This window comes from Poecilia latipinna, unplaced genomic scaffold, assembly GCF_001443285.1.
Source record: "Poecilia latipinna isolate Pla-1442-1.1 unplaced genomic scaffold, P_latipinna-1.0 Scaffold57, whole genome shotgun sequence".
Lineage (NCBI taxonomy): Eukaryota > Metazoa > Chordata > Actinopteri > Cyprinodontiformes > Poeciliidae > Poecilia > Poecilia latipinna.
In genome coordinates this window covers 91,453-109,333 of record NW_015112673.1, presented here as the reverse complement: position 1 = coordinate 109,333, position 17,881 = coordinate 91,453, and the positions used below count along the sequence as shown (strand labels likewise).

The 17,881-nt window shown below is 34.9% G+C and overlaps 2 protein-coding genes across 2 annotated transcripts in view; both read right to left on the bottom strand.

The window, feature by feature from the left end:
* Positions 1–7,143, bottom strand: part of LOC106961151 (cadherin-like protein 26) — an 18,393-nt gene extending 11,250 nt beyond the window's left edge. Inside the window, exons 1-14 of the mRNA XM_015054691.1 lie at positions 6,921–7,143; positions 4,491–4,553; positions 4,314–4,406; positions 4,049–4,192; positions 3,813–3,963; positions 3,339–3,511; positions 3,117–3,245; positions 2,814–2,999; positions 2,419–2,690; positions 1,865–2,010; positions 1,540–1,767; positions 1,067–1,282; positions 571–680; positions 135–191 (exon numbers count right to left, since the gene is read on the bottom strand). Of these exons, the coding sequence (XP_014910177.1) occupies positions 135–191; positions 571–680; positions 1,067–1,282; positions 1,540–1,767; positions 1,865–2,010; positions 2,419–2,690; positions 2,814–2,999; positions 3,117–3,245; positions 3,339–3,511; positions 3,813–3,963; positions 4,049–4,192; positions 4,314–4,406; positions 4,491–4,553; positions 6,921–6,950 (1,998 nt within the window). The 5' untranslated portion in view covers positions 6,951–7,143. The remainder of the gene's footprint in view (positions 1–134; positions 192–570; positions 681–1,066; positions 1,283–1,539; positions 1,768–1,864; positions 2,011–2,418; positions 2,691–2,813; positions 3,000–3,116; positions 3,246–3,338; positions 3,512–3,812; positions 3,964–4,048; positions 4,193–4,313; positions 4,407–4,490; positions 4,554–6,920) is intronic.
* A 3,128-nt stretch (positions 7,144–10,271) lies between these two features.
* LOC106961188 (cadherin-like protein 26) lies at positions 10,272–17,057 on the bottom strand. The gene is made up of 13 exons (XM_015054745.1): positions 16,563–17,057; positions 16,277–16,452; positions 15,888–16,019; positions 15,617–15,799; positions 13,993–14,333; positions 13,752–13,894; positions 13,437–13,661; positions 13,121–13,357; positions 12,905–13,023; positions 12,721–12,801; positions 12,405–12,491; positions 12,183–12,278; positions 10,272–10,996 (listed from the first exon to the last, which is right to left on the bottom strand). The coding sequence occupies exons 1-13, from the start codon at positions 16,723–16,725 to the stop codon at positions 10,691–10,693; spliced, it is 2,289 nt and encodes a 762-aa protein (XP_014910231.1). The 5' UTR covers positions 16,726–17,057; the 3' UTR covers positions 10,272–10,690.
* Between the last annotated feature and the right edge of the window lie 824 nt (positions 17,058–17,881).

The following is a 17,881-nucleotide window of genomic DNA, read 5'->3' as shown; positions in this document are numbered from 1 at the left end:
TGTTTATGACAGTGTCATGTCAGTCTTATTCACCCCCCTTCAAATAAAGTGTTACCCATTTTCATTCAGTCAAAGGGTAAGCACACACAGTTTGTGACTTGAATTGCAATGAAGACATAAAAGTAGTGAAGTACCTGTGTATGGCCCAGCTTGATGCCGTCTGTCGTACTCTCCGTAGTCATTAACTTAGGCTGGCAAAGAAATAGTAGGGAAAAATATCTTTGTGTTTGCTGTAGCAATGCATCATAATCACTGTGTTACACACTCTCCATTCATTTTAGGTTATTCATATAGCTCCAGTTCATTTCAAATGTCATCTGAAGGCGTTTTACAAGTAAAAGTGGCCCGATTAAATTCCAATAATTCAGAAATACATGATGAATCCAATTTATTTAAATCTAGTCTAATTGTACACGCAAATTGGAGTGAATGATACAAAGTACAATATGATCCTTGGTTGATTTTAGTGTTTGATGCCAGAATAAAAATAGTTAACTGTTTAAGGAGGACAATCCTGAGATGTCGCATTAAAAGTCTCTCTGAAGTCAGCACAGTCACTCCACAACTTACCATGCAATCAGTGCCCGGTCCTTCTTCATTGTACTTTGTCAATGTCTGTTTGTATTGTTCATCCTTTATAGGGTATGTATATTTTGATAGTCTGCAGTCTAAAAGAAACACTGTGGACACATTAAAATAGTTTGAGCACAAAGTTCACAAATTCTATTTACTTTTAAAGCTAATCCTAAATATATATCTCATGAGTTTCAAATTGCCTGTTAACATAAGGTTAAATGGATGTAAATGTAAAAATAAATTCAGTTAATTTATTTCAGCAGATTCAATATATCAACAGTGGCATAGCATTTCTTTTGTTTATGTAGGACAAGCACTCATTCATTAAAATGGTCAAACTAGCATCTTAGTGGTGCCATATTTTAAGTTTTGAGAAAAGGGTCTTCTAGCTAATGTCAACGCAAATGTCATATTTTCAAAAAGTGAAAATATTACACACACATAGTATATACATTTTCATAATTTTGGTAATTGTTTATAATATACTCACCCAGAAATGCAAGCAGTCCTGCACAAATTATTCCTATGACCGTGACACCAAGGCCAACTGACAAGATCTTTGGACAAACACCGGTTTCGTCACACTTGCACACCTTAATGTCTAATTTCTCCTCCATAGCTTGACCCTGTTTGTCCTGAATCCGTATTGGCACAGAGTAGTTACCGTAGTCAGATTTCTTCAGCAAAACAATGCCAACCTCTTCACCTGTTTATAAAAAATAAAATACATTTGTAAAATATATGAATACATACTTCCTTTTATGATTATGTTTGCTGTACTCAAGTGCTCCGTTTGTAATTTTGCTGTAAAGTGTCTTTGCATTTTTAGAAATTTGCTATACAAATGAAATGGACTATTATTATTATTATTATTATTATTACTACATAAAGGTAAATATTTATGGCTCATCTATGAGTATATGTTTTGGTAATTTTGGTAGTGAGGCCAAAGTGTGAACTAACCGTAGGTAGGATCTATTTTCCAGCGTTCGTTCGCAGTTTTACCATCTGCAAAGGAGAAACTGAAGGGGCCACTGTATGGTTCAGCATCAGCATCTTTAGCACGCACTGTGACATTGTCACCATGGTTTGAACACAAAACAAAAGTCTTGCTGAGCAGCATAGGAGTGTTATCATTGACATCCCTGAGGTGGACGGTGAGTGTGCATGTACTTGTGGCTGGAGGTGAACCTTGAAAACCACAGGAAAGGCCATTTTTTCAGTTCAGTTATTTAATTAATAAATTATGCCGTTTGATTGTAGCTGCAAGTGTTTAGAAATGTCATACCATCATCTATGGCAGCAATAACAATTCTGTAAGTACTGTTCACATCTACATGGGGTGATTCTCTATCCATCTTCTCAATTGTTGTGATTACTCCTGTTTTTTCATCTACAGTCACCCAATTAGCAGGGTCTTCTAACTTTTCAAACCTGGACAAAAAGAAATCAAACAGTAGGTCAATTTTATTGTCAGGAGAAAAATAAACTATCTGTTTTGAGGTTGAGTATTCAAGTCAAGAATTCAGTCTATATGCCTGAATTCTTGTCATATAATTATAAAACAGACACACTAAACCCCCACACTGCAATCACACCAGCTGATACCCATAGAAGAGGGATTATGACATAATATGCTTATCTTAAATGAGGTACAGTACTTGAATAGTATTTTTTTGTTTGCTTTCATTTTTACCACATCTTGCACAAATGTACATATTAGGTGATGATCAGTTGTGAGGCAGTAAGTTTGCAATTATTCATTGACTTTACAAATAATTTTAATGCCGGTCAAACAAGCAAATAATGCTGAACATAAATGAGGTTTCATTGAGAACATACCTGATGTTATCGGATTCAGCATCTTTAACCTTAGGAGTATACAGCACCTGTCCTTTCTCTGATTCCTCTGTCTGGTATAGCTCAGCTGTCAATTTTTCAAACACCGGAGGGTCATTAGTGTCGACCATTTTCACTGTGATGCTGACAGAATCTTTTGGTGGAAGGCTGCTTAAATCTTTAATTAATTTTCCATCTTTACAGACTGTTAAAGGTTCAACATTCTCAACTCCGATTTGCAGTTTTACCAAGGTGGTTATGTCAAAATTCTTTGCCTGAAGAAGACACAAGTGTAGATGTTCAGTAACTCCTCATAATACTTACGCTAATAATTGGTGAACTCATAGTTTAGTCGATTATGAATGAGCATTTTCTGTAAGGTGTGGTAAAACAGTTACCTTGACAACACCAATGATCCCTTCATTTGTTACAGGGTCAGTGGTAATTTTGTAGACTCCATCTTCATTGCCGCTGATAAAGGAGTACTTGGCTCGCCAGCCGTCCGTGTTGGGAGTGTCCTTGTCCTCTACTGCAACTCTTAAAATATCATCAGGGGTTTGCATTTCCACAGCCTCAGCTTCATACTAAAAATATGAAGAAATAATAAATTTAGTATATATATATATATATATATATATATATATATATATATATATATATATATATATATATATAGATAGATAGATATAAGTAATTCTTGCCTGTCTCTTTTTAAACTGTGGTGGATGACTGTTTGTGTCAATAACATTGAGTTCAACAGTCACATTACTGGAAAGAGGTGGCTTTCCAAGATCTGATGCAATAATAACAAGTGAGTAGTGTTTTGCTTTCTGAAAAATATAGACATATTTTAGCTTTACCAAAAACTGCACAGAGTGCATAAATTTCCAAAAACGACATCACTTTAATAAATTAAGACCTACATCATAGTCAAAGCATCCTTCAGTTACGAGTTGATGTAGTTTATCATTAACTTTCTTTACTCCAATCTTTGGGACAGCCGGGTTTTGTTTAGCCACAGTGACCATGACTGTTGAGTTGATTGTGTCTTGCTGATCTTTGTCTTCAACAGTCAAGGACACTGGCAGGTGATCTCCTGGAAGACAAAGAAAGAAAATCATGAAAGTAGCTGTTCAGTCATCCACAGTACTCTACAGAAAGAACGTTTAAGCATAAGTATATCCACACGTGCCAAAAATATTTTGTCGCCTTGATATAAAGATGTTATCCTTAAACTTGTCTAACATTAAACAAGAAATCAAAGTCTTAATTCTCAATATTTTTCTTCAAATATACAACCAGAAAGTTTTTATAAAAACCTTTTTTTATATATATAAAAGTTTCATAATTTAGAAACCCAGCAGACTTTTGACATATTTGCAGGTTTATGAACTTACCCACTTTAGTATTTTCCTTCACATCGTAACTTTTCTGAAACTGATTAGTGAACATCGGTGCGTTGTCGTTTATGTCTTTTACATTCACATCAAAAGATAGATCTCGGTCAATTGTTTTCTTTGTTTTTTTGTCCAGGATATCAAATGTGAGCTGTTGATTATATTTTATTCAGATGACACAGTTTGTAATGACTACATATCATGGCAGGTATTAATAGTGATGGATTGTTCCTCACTTCATAGGAGGGCGTCTTTTCCCTGTCGAGGCGCCTATGTACGTAGACTTCTCCACCTGTTTCGTTGATGCTGAACACTCCTTTCACACCGGCTCCTTTTATTTCAAACTCATATTCTCTATCTGCTGTCCTAAGATTGTTCATCTAGAAGAGAAGCAAATAATCCAACTATCAGTGGCAGGTTTGTGCATTAATAACCTTGACTAGGCATTGAGCCGACAGATTATCGTATTTCCAATATATATAAAAAGAATCTGTGTTTTACCTTGGTAATTTTGTACGGGTATTTCACGTCCATTTCCTCTTCTACTTCTATGGTATTCAGGACCCATCTTCTTTTGGAACGAGACAAGGATTCCTAAAGAAGCCAAAATGCAATTACATTCATTTATTTTTTGAGGAAAACATTGTAGAAATTTCCTCCCAAATTTTCACCATTTACCCTTTTAGCTTGTTCATGGCGCTCATTGCCCTCTGTACTTCCTCCCAAGACTGTTAATGCAACCTGTGGATAGAAAATACAGAAAAGGAACGCGATTAACTTACAAACATTAATTGCTCCTTTCTTCTTCTTTACTTCACTTAAGTTTTTGGCTTATATTTCCTGCTGTTCATTACAAATTGTTACATTTTCTCAGTGCGTTATTGCCAATATTTGCATTTGTAAATGGTAAAATGGCATGATTATATATGGCACCTTTCCAGTCATTCTACTCACACTGTATACTATAATTATATTCAAACATTCCCACCCATAAATCTGTCTGTGCTTACACAATAATGTGCAGACATGTAGGCAACTCAGTGTTAGGTCCTTGCCCAGAGGCATGTGAGAAGAAGGAGCTGGAGTCTAACACACACCTTGAGATTTGAACTTGCTATGTTTTATTGTCTTTTAACTTTTTTTATTTTGCTAAATGCCCATCTGGGGAAGTGTTAATGTTCTGTTTTGTTTATACTTAACGTTTGTCCCCTTGCAAATAATAATAATAATAATAATAATAATAATAATAATAATAATAATAAAAACAAGAAAGAAAGGTTATAAAACAACTACTCAGCCATTCACACACATATTTATTTGGAACATTGCAAAAGCAATTTTTTTCAACAACTACCACATCATGGTACTCAAAGCCTGGTCCCCATAAGAAGAAGTAATAGTTTTGAGTTAGGGGCTAGGTTCAGGACGAACATTTGAATGGAGTTTAGCCATGTGTGTGTGTGTGAGAGAGAGAGAGATAGTATCTCTTTTTTGTTTTATAAAATTCACAATAGGTGTGGAAAAAATACAAGAACAAAAAAAGGCATGAAAAGCCTCATTCTGGGGACAACATTCTTCTCAACAATGAGACTGTTATAGTGTCTAATCTGCTCTTTATTATAATTATTATATTCTTGGTCTTAGTAATATCTATTAAGATTCTGTGAAGATAAATGATATATATTAGCATCCTTATGCTCTGGCATTAAGTCATTGTGAGTTAATTTATGTGAAAACACTTACACACTGTAAAAAGAACACCACAAATCGTCTCCATAAAATTAAAACAAGAATTAAAGCCAATATTAATAATTAGAATTTTTTTATGTTTATTTTTGAGTTAAAGTTAATTAATTTAGGCATTTTGTTTTTAGCAATTTAAGTATATTTGAATGAAAATATAAATGAAATATTAAGTTGTGAAAAAATAAAATCCTTTAAATTTTTACAAATTAGTCTTAAAAATAATTTAATTCAATGTTATACAACTGTTGTAAATGATTCAGTCAACTGATAAGACTTTATTAATGGTGCTGATCGCCAGCGGCTATTGGGTGAGAGAGAGGCAGGGCACACCTGTATAAGTTGGCAGTTCATTATGGGAAAACACAGAGACAGACACACTCGCACCTCAGGAGAATTTAAAGAGACCAATTAACATAATAAGTAGATTTTACTACAAATTGTTTTATTTCCAAGAATATTTGGTTGAAATCTTCTTGATCACAGAATTTTTTTTTTGTGTGTGTTGAACTTACTGTTCCATTAAATAGGTTTTTAGTTCCTCTGCCATTTCTATTTGAAATAAAGCTATTCACCGTAGCACTTTCTCGCTTTCTCCAGGTTCAGTTATAATCATGTTTTCCACATATTTCTCCAAGAAAATAGTTTTCAAAACATCATTAGATTTTTTTTAGCAGTCTTAACATGAATTGTATTTTTTTCTGGTTCCACAAATCCAAACATGCTAAAACTTCAGAGAAGCTTAGAGAAAGACAGGCAGCTGTTGTCAAAAGTGCCTCACTGGCTGTACTTATTAGTGTTCTCACACTACTGACACCTAGAATAAAGCATTAAAGGGAACCTAATAGCTGAGTCTTTGTCACTTTAGATTTCTGTATGAGACAAGCCAGACTTACAAACAAAAAATATTCAAAGCATTAAAACCAAACTCATCAAACAAGTTTCCTTCTCTGCTTGATGACAATCCAGTGACCTGTTGTGTTGGTATGCATTCTGAAATGCCTTTATAAATTAGGTTTTCTATGCGTAACAAAAGCCAGTTTCCTTTGATAGTAAAGTGACATCAGGAAACAAAGTTTCCCTGGAATATAAGAAGGAACTGAAGCTGAAGGATGATACTTGGATCTATTACCGAAATGTAAGATTTAAAAGTTTCAACTAACGTGGTAACAGAAAGATTAAAATATATATTAACATTTTAACTTACTCAGTGTTTATTACCCTACGACAAAGTGTGGAATACTAAGGTGCAAAGTGTGTAAAACTTAAACACACCTAGAGCTGACAAGAAAACTTGATATGTTGTTTAGATCATTCTTGTTTAATCAGTAGATAAGAATGGATATTTAAAAATGTAATGCTTACCAACAGAAGCAGGGAAAGGCTCCTCATCATGCTTCTCGCTGATTCCTTTCCTCTCTGATAAGAGTGTCTGTGGCAGAGGCTACTTGATATATAGTGCTTTGTGGTCCAACCCACAAAATTTGCATCTTTGCACTGACTCAGTAAGAAACCACAAAAACGTCTTAGTTTGGAATAAAACAGTTACAGTTGGCATAGTAGAAAGAGGATTCTTCCTGCTAGATTATCTCATTTGAATCGCTAATGTTTTGTCCCGAGAAATCTTTATATTTTTGCATTTTTCACTAATCCGGGCTTTCCAAAAATCTGTTAAGGTCATGTACCCATATATTGATTGTCTGTATTTTCAAAACAATGCTTCTCAGGTTCTGTACCAACTGTGGAGAATTTATGCTACTTACGATGTTCTGAACTGGTAATCACAAACGTATGATATTGAATTTATGCTAGAAACATAAATTCAAGTTAAGGAAATTAAGACAGATACAGAAACAGGTTTGTTTGTATGCTGTTCATGTTGAGTTATCATTCATTTTCACTTTAAATTAACCTGGGTGTTGTCGTAAAGCAACTGAACATAATAAATAAGATAGAGTACGCCTACCTCTCAGTTTAGCCCAAGGGAAGTTTAAGGTTTTTATGCTCATGGCTGTTCTCACGCAGCCACATTGTTCTCCACCGGACCTATTTTAAAAGTACATGTTTTATGTCTTTACATTTTGGCAATTGTTCAGCTGCTATTGGTCCCAGACTTTGTGAAGTTTTTAGTTATGAAATGTCGTTTGTGGTTCAGGGTTTGGATTTAATTTAATTTCTTGTAACAATGATGATCGCTTTGCTTGAGATCCACAAAACCGAAAACAGTGTTTGATAATAATTAAACTTTCTCTAAATCATTGCAATTTCTCCAAAAACTCTTCTGCGTTTGCTGGTGTGCCTTTTTCTTGTCAGTTTATGCCACATTCGCTTTGTCCTCATACAGTTTTTAGTTTAAGCTTTAAAATAACTCTCTCCTTTTTCTACCTTTTAGGGGGTCATTTATCTTATCTAGTACACAAAATGCTTTTTAAATATTTAAGTTTGAAATGTTTCCTCGTTGGTACAGGCGAAATCCAAACCTTTCCCTCATTAAAAACAACTTGTTAAAAATACTGTTTCTAGTCTCCCTGTTTTTAAATTGCTGTAATCCCATACCATGCAAGAATACAAATATCAACTGTTTTTGAATGAGAGTAATTTGGTTACTAAGTTTAGAAAATGCTTAGATAGCGCTTTCACAGAAATCCTGTCAACAACGAGCAAATGCTTAGTTTTATTTTGACATGCCTTGGTGAAAATGATCTCCAGGTAAGAAAATAAAAGGGATCATAACTTCAGAAACTCTGGCTTCAGGCAGTCAACGCAGTTCTCAAAGTATTGCTCAACATGAGGTGCTGTGCAGTGTGCAGAACTACTACGTGGCATAATGTTATTCATGATCAGCCAGAGGCTAGAAAGCACCACAGCAGTGTTTTTCAGTGCATTTCTCCTTATTTGGTGGTGAAAAATTGAGGCTCACCAATAATAATGAGGGATTAAAGTGAGGGGTGGAGAAACGTGTCTCAGAGGAGTTCTATCGCATTTAGAAAATAACAATTGCTGGTATTGGTTGTTTGTAATATTGTAATTTTTTGGGAATGTGAGTTGTATGAAAAAAAAAATGATGGAAACATATCTCTTCATGTTGAAATATTTTACCAATCTCAGAAAAAGTTTGTTTTAGACTGCCCTTTGACATTTATGTATCATTTCTTTTAGTTTCAGGTCTCAGACTCTGGAGTGTCAGGGTCACTTCTGACATTATTAGTTGAAAAAGATTTGTCATGTCCATTGTATGTCTGGAACTATGAGAAATCCACTGCTACTTGAACTGTTTTAAACCTGAAAATATTTTTAGATCATCCAAAGCATTGATAATTCACGAGTTTTGGCGCCATAGTGTTATTTCACATTGACCTACATGCAGCTCAGCTCTGGAACCAATTCCATATAAACATGAGAACATGTGCAAACATCTCTTATCAGACAGTCTTTCATGATTTGTTTCAATTTATTTATTTCAAATTTCTATTTTATGTTTTACAGTTATTATAAACATATTCCTTGAATCCTTTTGAATCACCTTGTTAATAAATTGTGCTATATTTATAATCTTGTCTTGTCTAGACTCTTAAGGTTGAATATGGTAAAAAACAAAAAAAAACAACAAAAAAAAACAAAGAAAACAAAACAGATGACAATATTTTTCTAGGCCACATTATCACCAGCTATACTGTCATGTTCTCACACATTGCAATGAGCTTTACCCTCAAAGCAAAGTAACTACATTAAACTGTAGTAACTGTTACATTAAACCCATATTCTAAATTAAACTTATGTGCAGTGATCGACATTAAATTTAGAGCCAGTGCAGGAATATGCAAAATAAAAATTGCTTGGTGTACTTCTACCAGTAGAGGGCAATAAAATTAAATAAACCGACTCCTAGGTACTGGTACCAACATGTGAATGCTGCTTAGCGAAGGTCTGGCATCAACCAGAGGTTTCTCAGTGTAGGTCGGACCTGCATGCGTTGCTGAAGAAAATTTTTATATACGTTGTTCAATTTAGTAATGTTTAAATCTGCTTATTATCCTTTTATATGGTAAATACAACCACAGTTTGAAAATATTGTACAATTGGTGGATAACAACATGAAAATATCTCAGTAACCAAATATGAAGAATATTAACGTAGATAAAAAAGAAAATAATAATCTGAGATTGTCTTGTGGGTGCTATCGGGGTGCTATGACTTCTCCAGGGTAAATTGCAACAACATCTAGGGCCTCCCAGGCACCACCACTGAGTGGAGAACAGGTAGAGGAGGATTTGAAATGGCGCCGTTTGAGGCATCGTGGCTCCACGAAACAACAGCATGCTATGTGACTGTCGGGGGAGTGCGACAATTCCTCCATGGGCTAACACTGGCCAACTAATACACACATTTGGATAACAGAATGAACATTACTCCATGAGACTGTACTGAGTGTAGGATAGGTTTTGATAACCTAGGTCTGTCTGCTTATAACTTCAGTTGTATTCCCGAACTGTCTGGGGTATTACTTTGTCTCCGTATGCCATAAATATGTTTGCATGGCACTGTACACTTAATTCTGTCACTTACAGCAACACTGTGAAGAAGTTGTGTATTTCAAATCTTTGATTTTTTTTTTATTATTAGCTATAAACACAGAGAAGTAAAACATGTATATAAACTGTAAAACAGCCCATAAGCAGAAAATGTACTTGTTTATTTTCATAAATTTCTACAATTCCTTGTTTTTACAATAAATAATACACAATAAAATCCCAAGTACAACCCTCAGCGGGTTTGTTTTTCCGTCCAAATATAAACTACAAGCAGCACAAGCACATCCATCAAACAGTATTGGAATCATATATGTACAGGTTTTAAATAGGCCAATCACACGCATCAGCCAGAGCAGTTTTTATTGGCCTTTCTTTACAAATACTGACAATCTTTGAATGCTGCCTTCAAATAGTTTCTTTTCAGATAGGTGATGTAAACAATGCTGTTAATCTTTATCCTCTCTCTCAATGTTTAGGCCATAATTGCATCAAAAAGCCATTTAGTTTTGTTCAAAGACCATTTTAGGCTTTTTAAATATCTTAACAGTATGGCTGAGTTCAAGATTGTTTGCATTACAAAAATCAAGAGACTGAACATTAGATTCATGAAATAAATATGTCCTGCTGTATCAAACTCTGCTCTTTACCGAAGTAGGCAGCGATGTCAGGTGAACAGATTGAGGCCAAAGGTAAAAACGTGTAATCCAGTTCCATGTCTTGGTCAAAGGAAACTCCAGGGTCAGAGAGAGCATCAAGTTCAAAGTTGTGTTCGAAGTCTCCCTCATCAGCATAGATGACGGGTTCATAATCACCCAACTCCTTGCCCGACTCCTCCAAAGTGAGTACTTTTGTTTTTATTAGATTATACTGTAGATCTTCCAAAACATGTTGGCTTTGTAGTATCCCAACCTATAAATTAGAAGAAGAGGATTTGAGTATGTTTTTGTTGTTGTTGTTAAAAAGAATACAATTAATGACTCATAAAATAAGTTTCTGTTCAGATTAACATGCAGAGGATTTAAAAATTGTATCTTCAGACTTCTGATAACATGACAGTTTTCTCTGAGCAAAACACATTTTTTTGCTGAAATAAAAAAAAACCTATGTACTGCAGCACTCTTCATGCTCAATTTATCTAAAAAAACGCAATATTTTAGGAAAAAAGACAAAAGGTACATGGTTTGAAAGGTGCTTGGTTTCATAAGTATTCACACGTTCAATTTGATTTCCAGTTGAAGCTCTTTTTGATTAGTTTTTTTTTAGTCTGCTTTAATAAAAATCTTTCAGCATTTCACACTTTATGCTCCCAGTCTTTCAGATTGCAGTAATCTATGGTATGCTTTTTCAGATTCAGACTGGTTGCATGTGTGTCTCTGCTTTGGCTTACTTGATTTTCTTTTGCTGTCATTTGAATATTTTATATTTGAATATTTGCTTGTATTTTGTGATTCTGAAGAATAAATTCTTCTGCCTTCCATCAGACTCTAAAATTGGGCTAAAATTGACAAGGACTCTGGACTGTTCATAATTTCTCCCGGTTTTACCTAGAAACAAAAGGCAGAAGGAACAACTCTACCAGTGATAACCCTGCCAAATATATTAGACTGTTATACATTTTCTTCCACAAGACTAGAAGAGTTTATCTTCTCTGCAATTTTATATATTTGGAGAAGCATTTTATAAAATTATGTATACTAAATTTGAGGCACCATGAAAGCCTTCTCGTGACGGATATCATAAACTCTGAAAACGATGGCTTTAGTTACAAGATAGAGATGAGTTAATTTAATGCAAATTCTATGAAAAGATATTTTATTTTCAGGTTATTCAGATTGACTATATTTGTGTCCCATAATAATCTCAATAAAATTGAATATTGTGAAAGTATCAAAATATGCTTAAACAAAGCTTTATTTTAACCATTCACCATACTGTCAGTGCAGGCAAAATTTAAAGGTGTGCTTATTTATTAAAACAGGATGTTTCTAATATTTTTCAATAAGAAATATAGACCAAAATAGGCATCTGAGCACTTTTTATTTCCACTGTAAGTTAACTATGTAAAGTACTACAGTGTAAGTATATGCAATTGTACCGTTTGGTTTGCTTTCTTTATTTCTTGCTGCTGATGTCTCTTCTTCATGCCTGAAGTAGAAGAGCCATGGGGAATCATCCATTGCCCATCAATAGTCTTGACAATAAGACAGAAAAAGAGAAAAAAGCATGAAAAATATTGTGAGCAAAATTATGTTTGCTTGAATTACTGTAAAACAAAAACACATGCCAGAAATAGCAATAATAATTAAAATGTATTCACCGGCAGAGCAGAATTTATCTCAAGGATTGTTTCTTGCTGGCAGCTTATCGTGTTCTGACTCATTTGTGAGTTGTCATCAACTAATACCTGGAAAAAAATTGTGGGGCCAATGATTTATGGCATTTTACTCAAACAAAACATTAAAAAAAACCATAAAAAAATGTAATGCTTTCAAGAATATGCCATTGCAATACAAAAAGGAAGATGCTTTGCAAAAGTGACCATTACCATTATGTATACAGTTTCCTTTCTACTACACGTGAACAAAATGTGATGCATTAGGTTACAGAGCATTAAAACAGTTGGCAGCACTTACCGGCATCACTGTCAATGGCTTGCCTTGAGATATCTGCATCTGTTGTCCATGACCAATGTGGCCCAGGTTTCCTAAAGGCAACTTAAGCACATACAATGTTTTCAGTTTTACAGTAAAATCTTCACTCTTAGGTGAATCATATTTCAACAAACAAGTAGGGATAACTTCAAGTTAGGAAGTTTACTTTGCAATCAGATCCAGGTCCCTCTGAGTTACTAATCATTAAATATTGCCCTGCAGAGTCATTGGGGAATGGTATCCTCTCAGGCTTACATGACATCAGAAAAGTTAAAAGCAGAAAGCCTAGTGTGAAGATCAGACACAACATAAATATAAATACATATATTGTTTTCAGTTCATTAGGATTCTGTTGACATGAATGACTTAGACTTAGTCGTACCTATGAACAGTAAAATGCTTAAAAATAAAATTCCCAGAGCTCCTGGTCCGAGTCTGGATCCAGTATGTTTCTTGAGTCTGCAGTCTGGCTTAGGTGTTTTGGAGCATTTGCACACACTAACTGACAAGCTGTGGACAGCTGTTTTTCCTTGACGATCTGACACTTCTAGCTGCAATTCATGCTGTCCGAAAATCATAATTGTAGCTTTGTGTTCATTCACAAGCTTGAAGGAATGGCCTAAAAATAATAATAGAAAAACATAGCTGGTTATTTATTTCTGTTGATCTGAAGGTGTTTTTTCTGGGGCAGAGCTCACCCTTTTCAGGATCAATCCTCCACTTGTCCTTAACATCTCCAAGAAGCTTGAACGAGAAAGGCCCACTGTATGGTTCTGCATCTGGATCTAAAGCTGTGACACTGACCAATGAGATTTTATCTGTTTGGCACATGTCGATAATGCTTTTGTCCAAGGATGGAGCATTGTCGTTTACATCGACAATCTTGATGCTGAGTGTTGCTGTGCCAGTCTGGGACGGTTCACCTTGAACACAAAAAATGCATTTTACATTATTAGTCAATATTGCCGGCGGGGTTTAACATTAAGAAGTATTAATGATTTTCCTGGTCATACCATTGTCAGTGGCATATATTTTGATGACATACAGTCCATCTTTAACTAACTGTGACTCTCGGTCTAAACTCTTTGATGTGGTTATTTTTCCTGAGTTGGAGTCCACTGTAACAAAACCAGCTGGATCTTCTCCAATCATGTATCTGGAACACATGAAAGATATTTTTTATGGTTATGCTAGACTTAAAAACTCCAATGTTGTACTCTTCAAATACAGCCATGTTATGGCATCTTTATGTACCGGATTTGATTTGCACCATTAACATCAGGGTCTTTAGCAATTAGTGTCTCCAAATAGTAACCCAACGCAACATCCTCATATGCGGTAATGGTTTTGTTTGATGGATCAAAGACAGGGGGTTCATTGACATCTTCTATGTTTACTGTCAGGTGATAGGTGGACAAACGCATTTCTTTTGTTCCAGTCACACCTTGTGCCTCACTGAAAGTGCTACCATTGACAGTCTTAATTTCCCAAAGACCAGCAGTATTGCGGTTTATGACTTTGCAAGTAAAGTAGAGAATCTCATTCTCTGCAGAGATGATGATGTTCTTCAAAGGATCTTCCTCATAGTCGAGTATCTGAAAAAGGAATAAGTATTCAAAGGTCATCTTTTGACAGCAGCTTAGTAAAAGTGTGTTTACATTTGGATATTAAAAAAAAATACAGTGGAAATGTTTTGAACCTTTTGATTTGTCTTATTTTGGGCTGTGGATTGAGATTGTCCATCTTTCATTTATCTACTTTTCAGTTTCATTAATTAATATGAAACTCAAATTTGACTTTTATGAATATAAACTATTTTATTTTGTTTGAGTATTACAAAAAAAACAGTTATTCCCACCAACAAAATGGGATAATATATATATATATATATAAAATTTTAGCATAACAAAAAGCCTTTTTTTAGACATTAAAGCTGCAGAATGTAAGTTTTAGGAAAAAAAGCCAATTGCAGCCAGGAGGATGGTTTTTAGCGCTGCCAATCAACCTCATGAATTCGTTTCTAAATGTGTTAATGGTGGAGAAACAACTCATTGTTACTTGAAAACTGTTTATCCGCAGTTATTGATGTCCATGCTAACTAGCCTTAGCATTCACAACAGACTCTCCTGATAGCGACGGGCACATGGGCTGATTGAAAGCGCTAAGACCCATATTGTCTCTCTGGTTGTTTCTATTTAGCATTGGGAAAACTGGTGGAGAACAGCAGAGCTTAGTGACAGTTTCAACTATATACGTAAAAAAAAAAAAAATTAAAATAAAAATAATTTTTATAAAAGTTACATACTGCAGCTTTCACGTAAATTAGAAAAGCCTACAGGATTCAAAATGTCAAAATGAGATTGAACTGGAAATAAAAAAGTGCCTAATTCTGCTTTTTATATCCTGATGAGCATTTATTCTTTCTTGTCCATTGATGGCTTAGACATAAATATTTTCTATCTGATTGGAGCACAATATAGTATTTGATATGCACAATGAAGACCTGTCAAAAACACATCTTCATTCCTAAGTCAGGAAGATAGAGAAAGAACTGGTGTAAACTTGAGAATCAAAACAGGCTAAGTATGAAGATAGGAAGATTCTTCAGCCAAATGAAGGCCCTTGCATATGTGAAATGCAAGTAGCTATAATAACTATACGACTGCACCTATAATGCCAAATAACTACAAGACATCTTAAGCTTATTGGACAAAATAAGCATTCATGGACTTTGAAAGTATTCCTCATGTCTTTGTTGTTTTGTATGTTGATCATCAATCAAGAAGCAACAGGCAGCGTATAGCCTGCATTAGTTACCAGTCCCTTGAGCAAAGTATGCACGTTGAATGAGAAGTGTGAAGGAACTTTTGCATGCTACCTTTTGCACATAGACTAGACCTTCGTTTGTCTCAGGATCAGTATCAATTCTGAAGTTGCCGTTTGTATCTCCTTGGATTTTATATTTTGCTTTCCAGGCCTTTGTGCCTCTGGTGTCTTCATCTGTAACTTGCAGACGTGAAATGAGAACACCTTGCAGTCCTTCTTTCACACTTGCTTCGCCCTGTGGAGTAAAACAATGTTAAATATGGTGTATTAGATAGTTTTAAATGTTGCAACTAAATTTGTAGCTGAAATTTTTACACGCTCACTTTTTGCTTTGTGAACACTGGAAGATGTCTGTTTCCGTCCTCTATATTGATTATCACTGTTGTAGAACTGGAGAGTGATTTCGGTTGTCCATGGTCTGTGGCTTTCACAATAAGGGTGTATTTCTGTGCCTTCTAAAGAGTAAACAGAAAATTCAGTTTTAAAGGGTTTTTCTGTTAGAACAGAACAGTTTTAAGCAAAATTCTAAGTTTGAATGGATGTGCATTATAGTGATCTAGCTGACTGCATATAACAACTACACTACTGAACAAACGTTTAAAAATGCTCCTAAAAATCATGAAAGTTCAATTCAAAGATTTTGATTTAATTCTGCCAGTTTGTAGCTCTATTCTGTTCTGTAACAACTTAATCGCATTATGATTGCTCTCACCTCGTGGTCCAGACATCCTTTGAATGAAATGGTCCCGTTTCCAGAATCAGGCTCCTCATTTATAACGAATTCAAAGTTCTGTGGAGTCGGACTCACTGACTCTATACTAAAGCTAAATTTCCTGTTCTTCTCGGTACTGTCACGATCTGTTGCTGTAACATTGACCAACTCAGTGCCTGCCAAATAGCATAAGATGAGATCTGTTATATTTCACTGTTGGTCGCTATTAAAAATAAATGACATTTCTTTCAGTAATGTAATAAAGTCCACAAAATGAGAATCTTACCCTGTGATGGTGCCTCTTCTATGGTGACCTCATACACGTGATTGTTAAATTTTGGTTCGTTGTCATTTGTATCAATAATATCAATATTAATTCCAATTTTTGCATTTATATCACCCTTTTCTTTTTTAAACGCCTGAAATATCAGCTGAGACACAAAGTACATTTCATAGTCAAAAGCACTTCCATAACTAAAGCACACAAATACGTACTGTTAAACTTTGAACAACACATTGCTCAAATGTGTGGTTTTTCCTAATCACCTTAAACTGATCATGGATCTCACGGTCCACAGGCTGCATGACCCAGATCTCTGCTGTCTTGTTGTCAATTTTGAATAAATTCAGAGGTTCCTCGTCAACACCTGGCCCATGTATTTCAGTAAGTCTTATATCTGTTGCAATATTAATCTGGATCACAAGAAACACAATGAGCAGTTTTTACAGTGATCCTCCATCTTGACATTTAAATGTCTATCTCTATCAATACTCACCCTGCCCAAATACAATGGATAAGGTCCACTATAGCCTTCATCAAAAGTAAAGGTTTCTATTACCCAGTTCCTCTTTTGCCGCAGCAGTATGTCTGATGCTGACAGCTGGATTCCAAGACACTGTGCATATTGCATAAACTTATGTAACTTTAGTAAAACATTGCAATAATTTCAGACAAATTAACAGAACAATAAAGTTATTATCAAGCAATACAGAGTATTACCTAACAAGAAAACTTGTTTATAAATGATGGTGACACCAAAAGACAGAAGCCCTTAGCACTTACCAGGATAAAGAAAAGGCAGAATGTTTTCATTTCCATATTAGATTCAAACAATGTGTTGTCAGTCCTGCACACACCAGCCTGTCATTGAATATGTTCATTGACAGTGTTGCCGGCTCTTGATATGAGCTTTAAGAATATGACACGTTGAGTGGGTGGGAATGTTAGGTCATTGCAAAGTGATCTAACGTGCTGATAAATATATGTTGCACAAAAAATCTTGAAACTGGGTGTGTGTGTTTATCTTGTGTGTAATCTGAAGAACTGTGAGCCCATTATTTTCCTTAGAAATGATGCTGCTGTTTTAGTGTCCTTAATGTCCCAACACGTACTGTGCATTTATAATTTTTCATTTCTGATAAAGGAGGGAGATTAATATACCTGCAAGATCTTTTACTTTGTTTTCAAAATATTTGCACTTTATTGTGTATGTTTGACTGCTATGTTTGACATTTGTCCTTAACATAGTTTAATATAAGGTAGCTATTGAAAAATAGTTTCAATCACACAATGAAGTGCAAATATACTTTTATTTTGATCAAAAA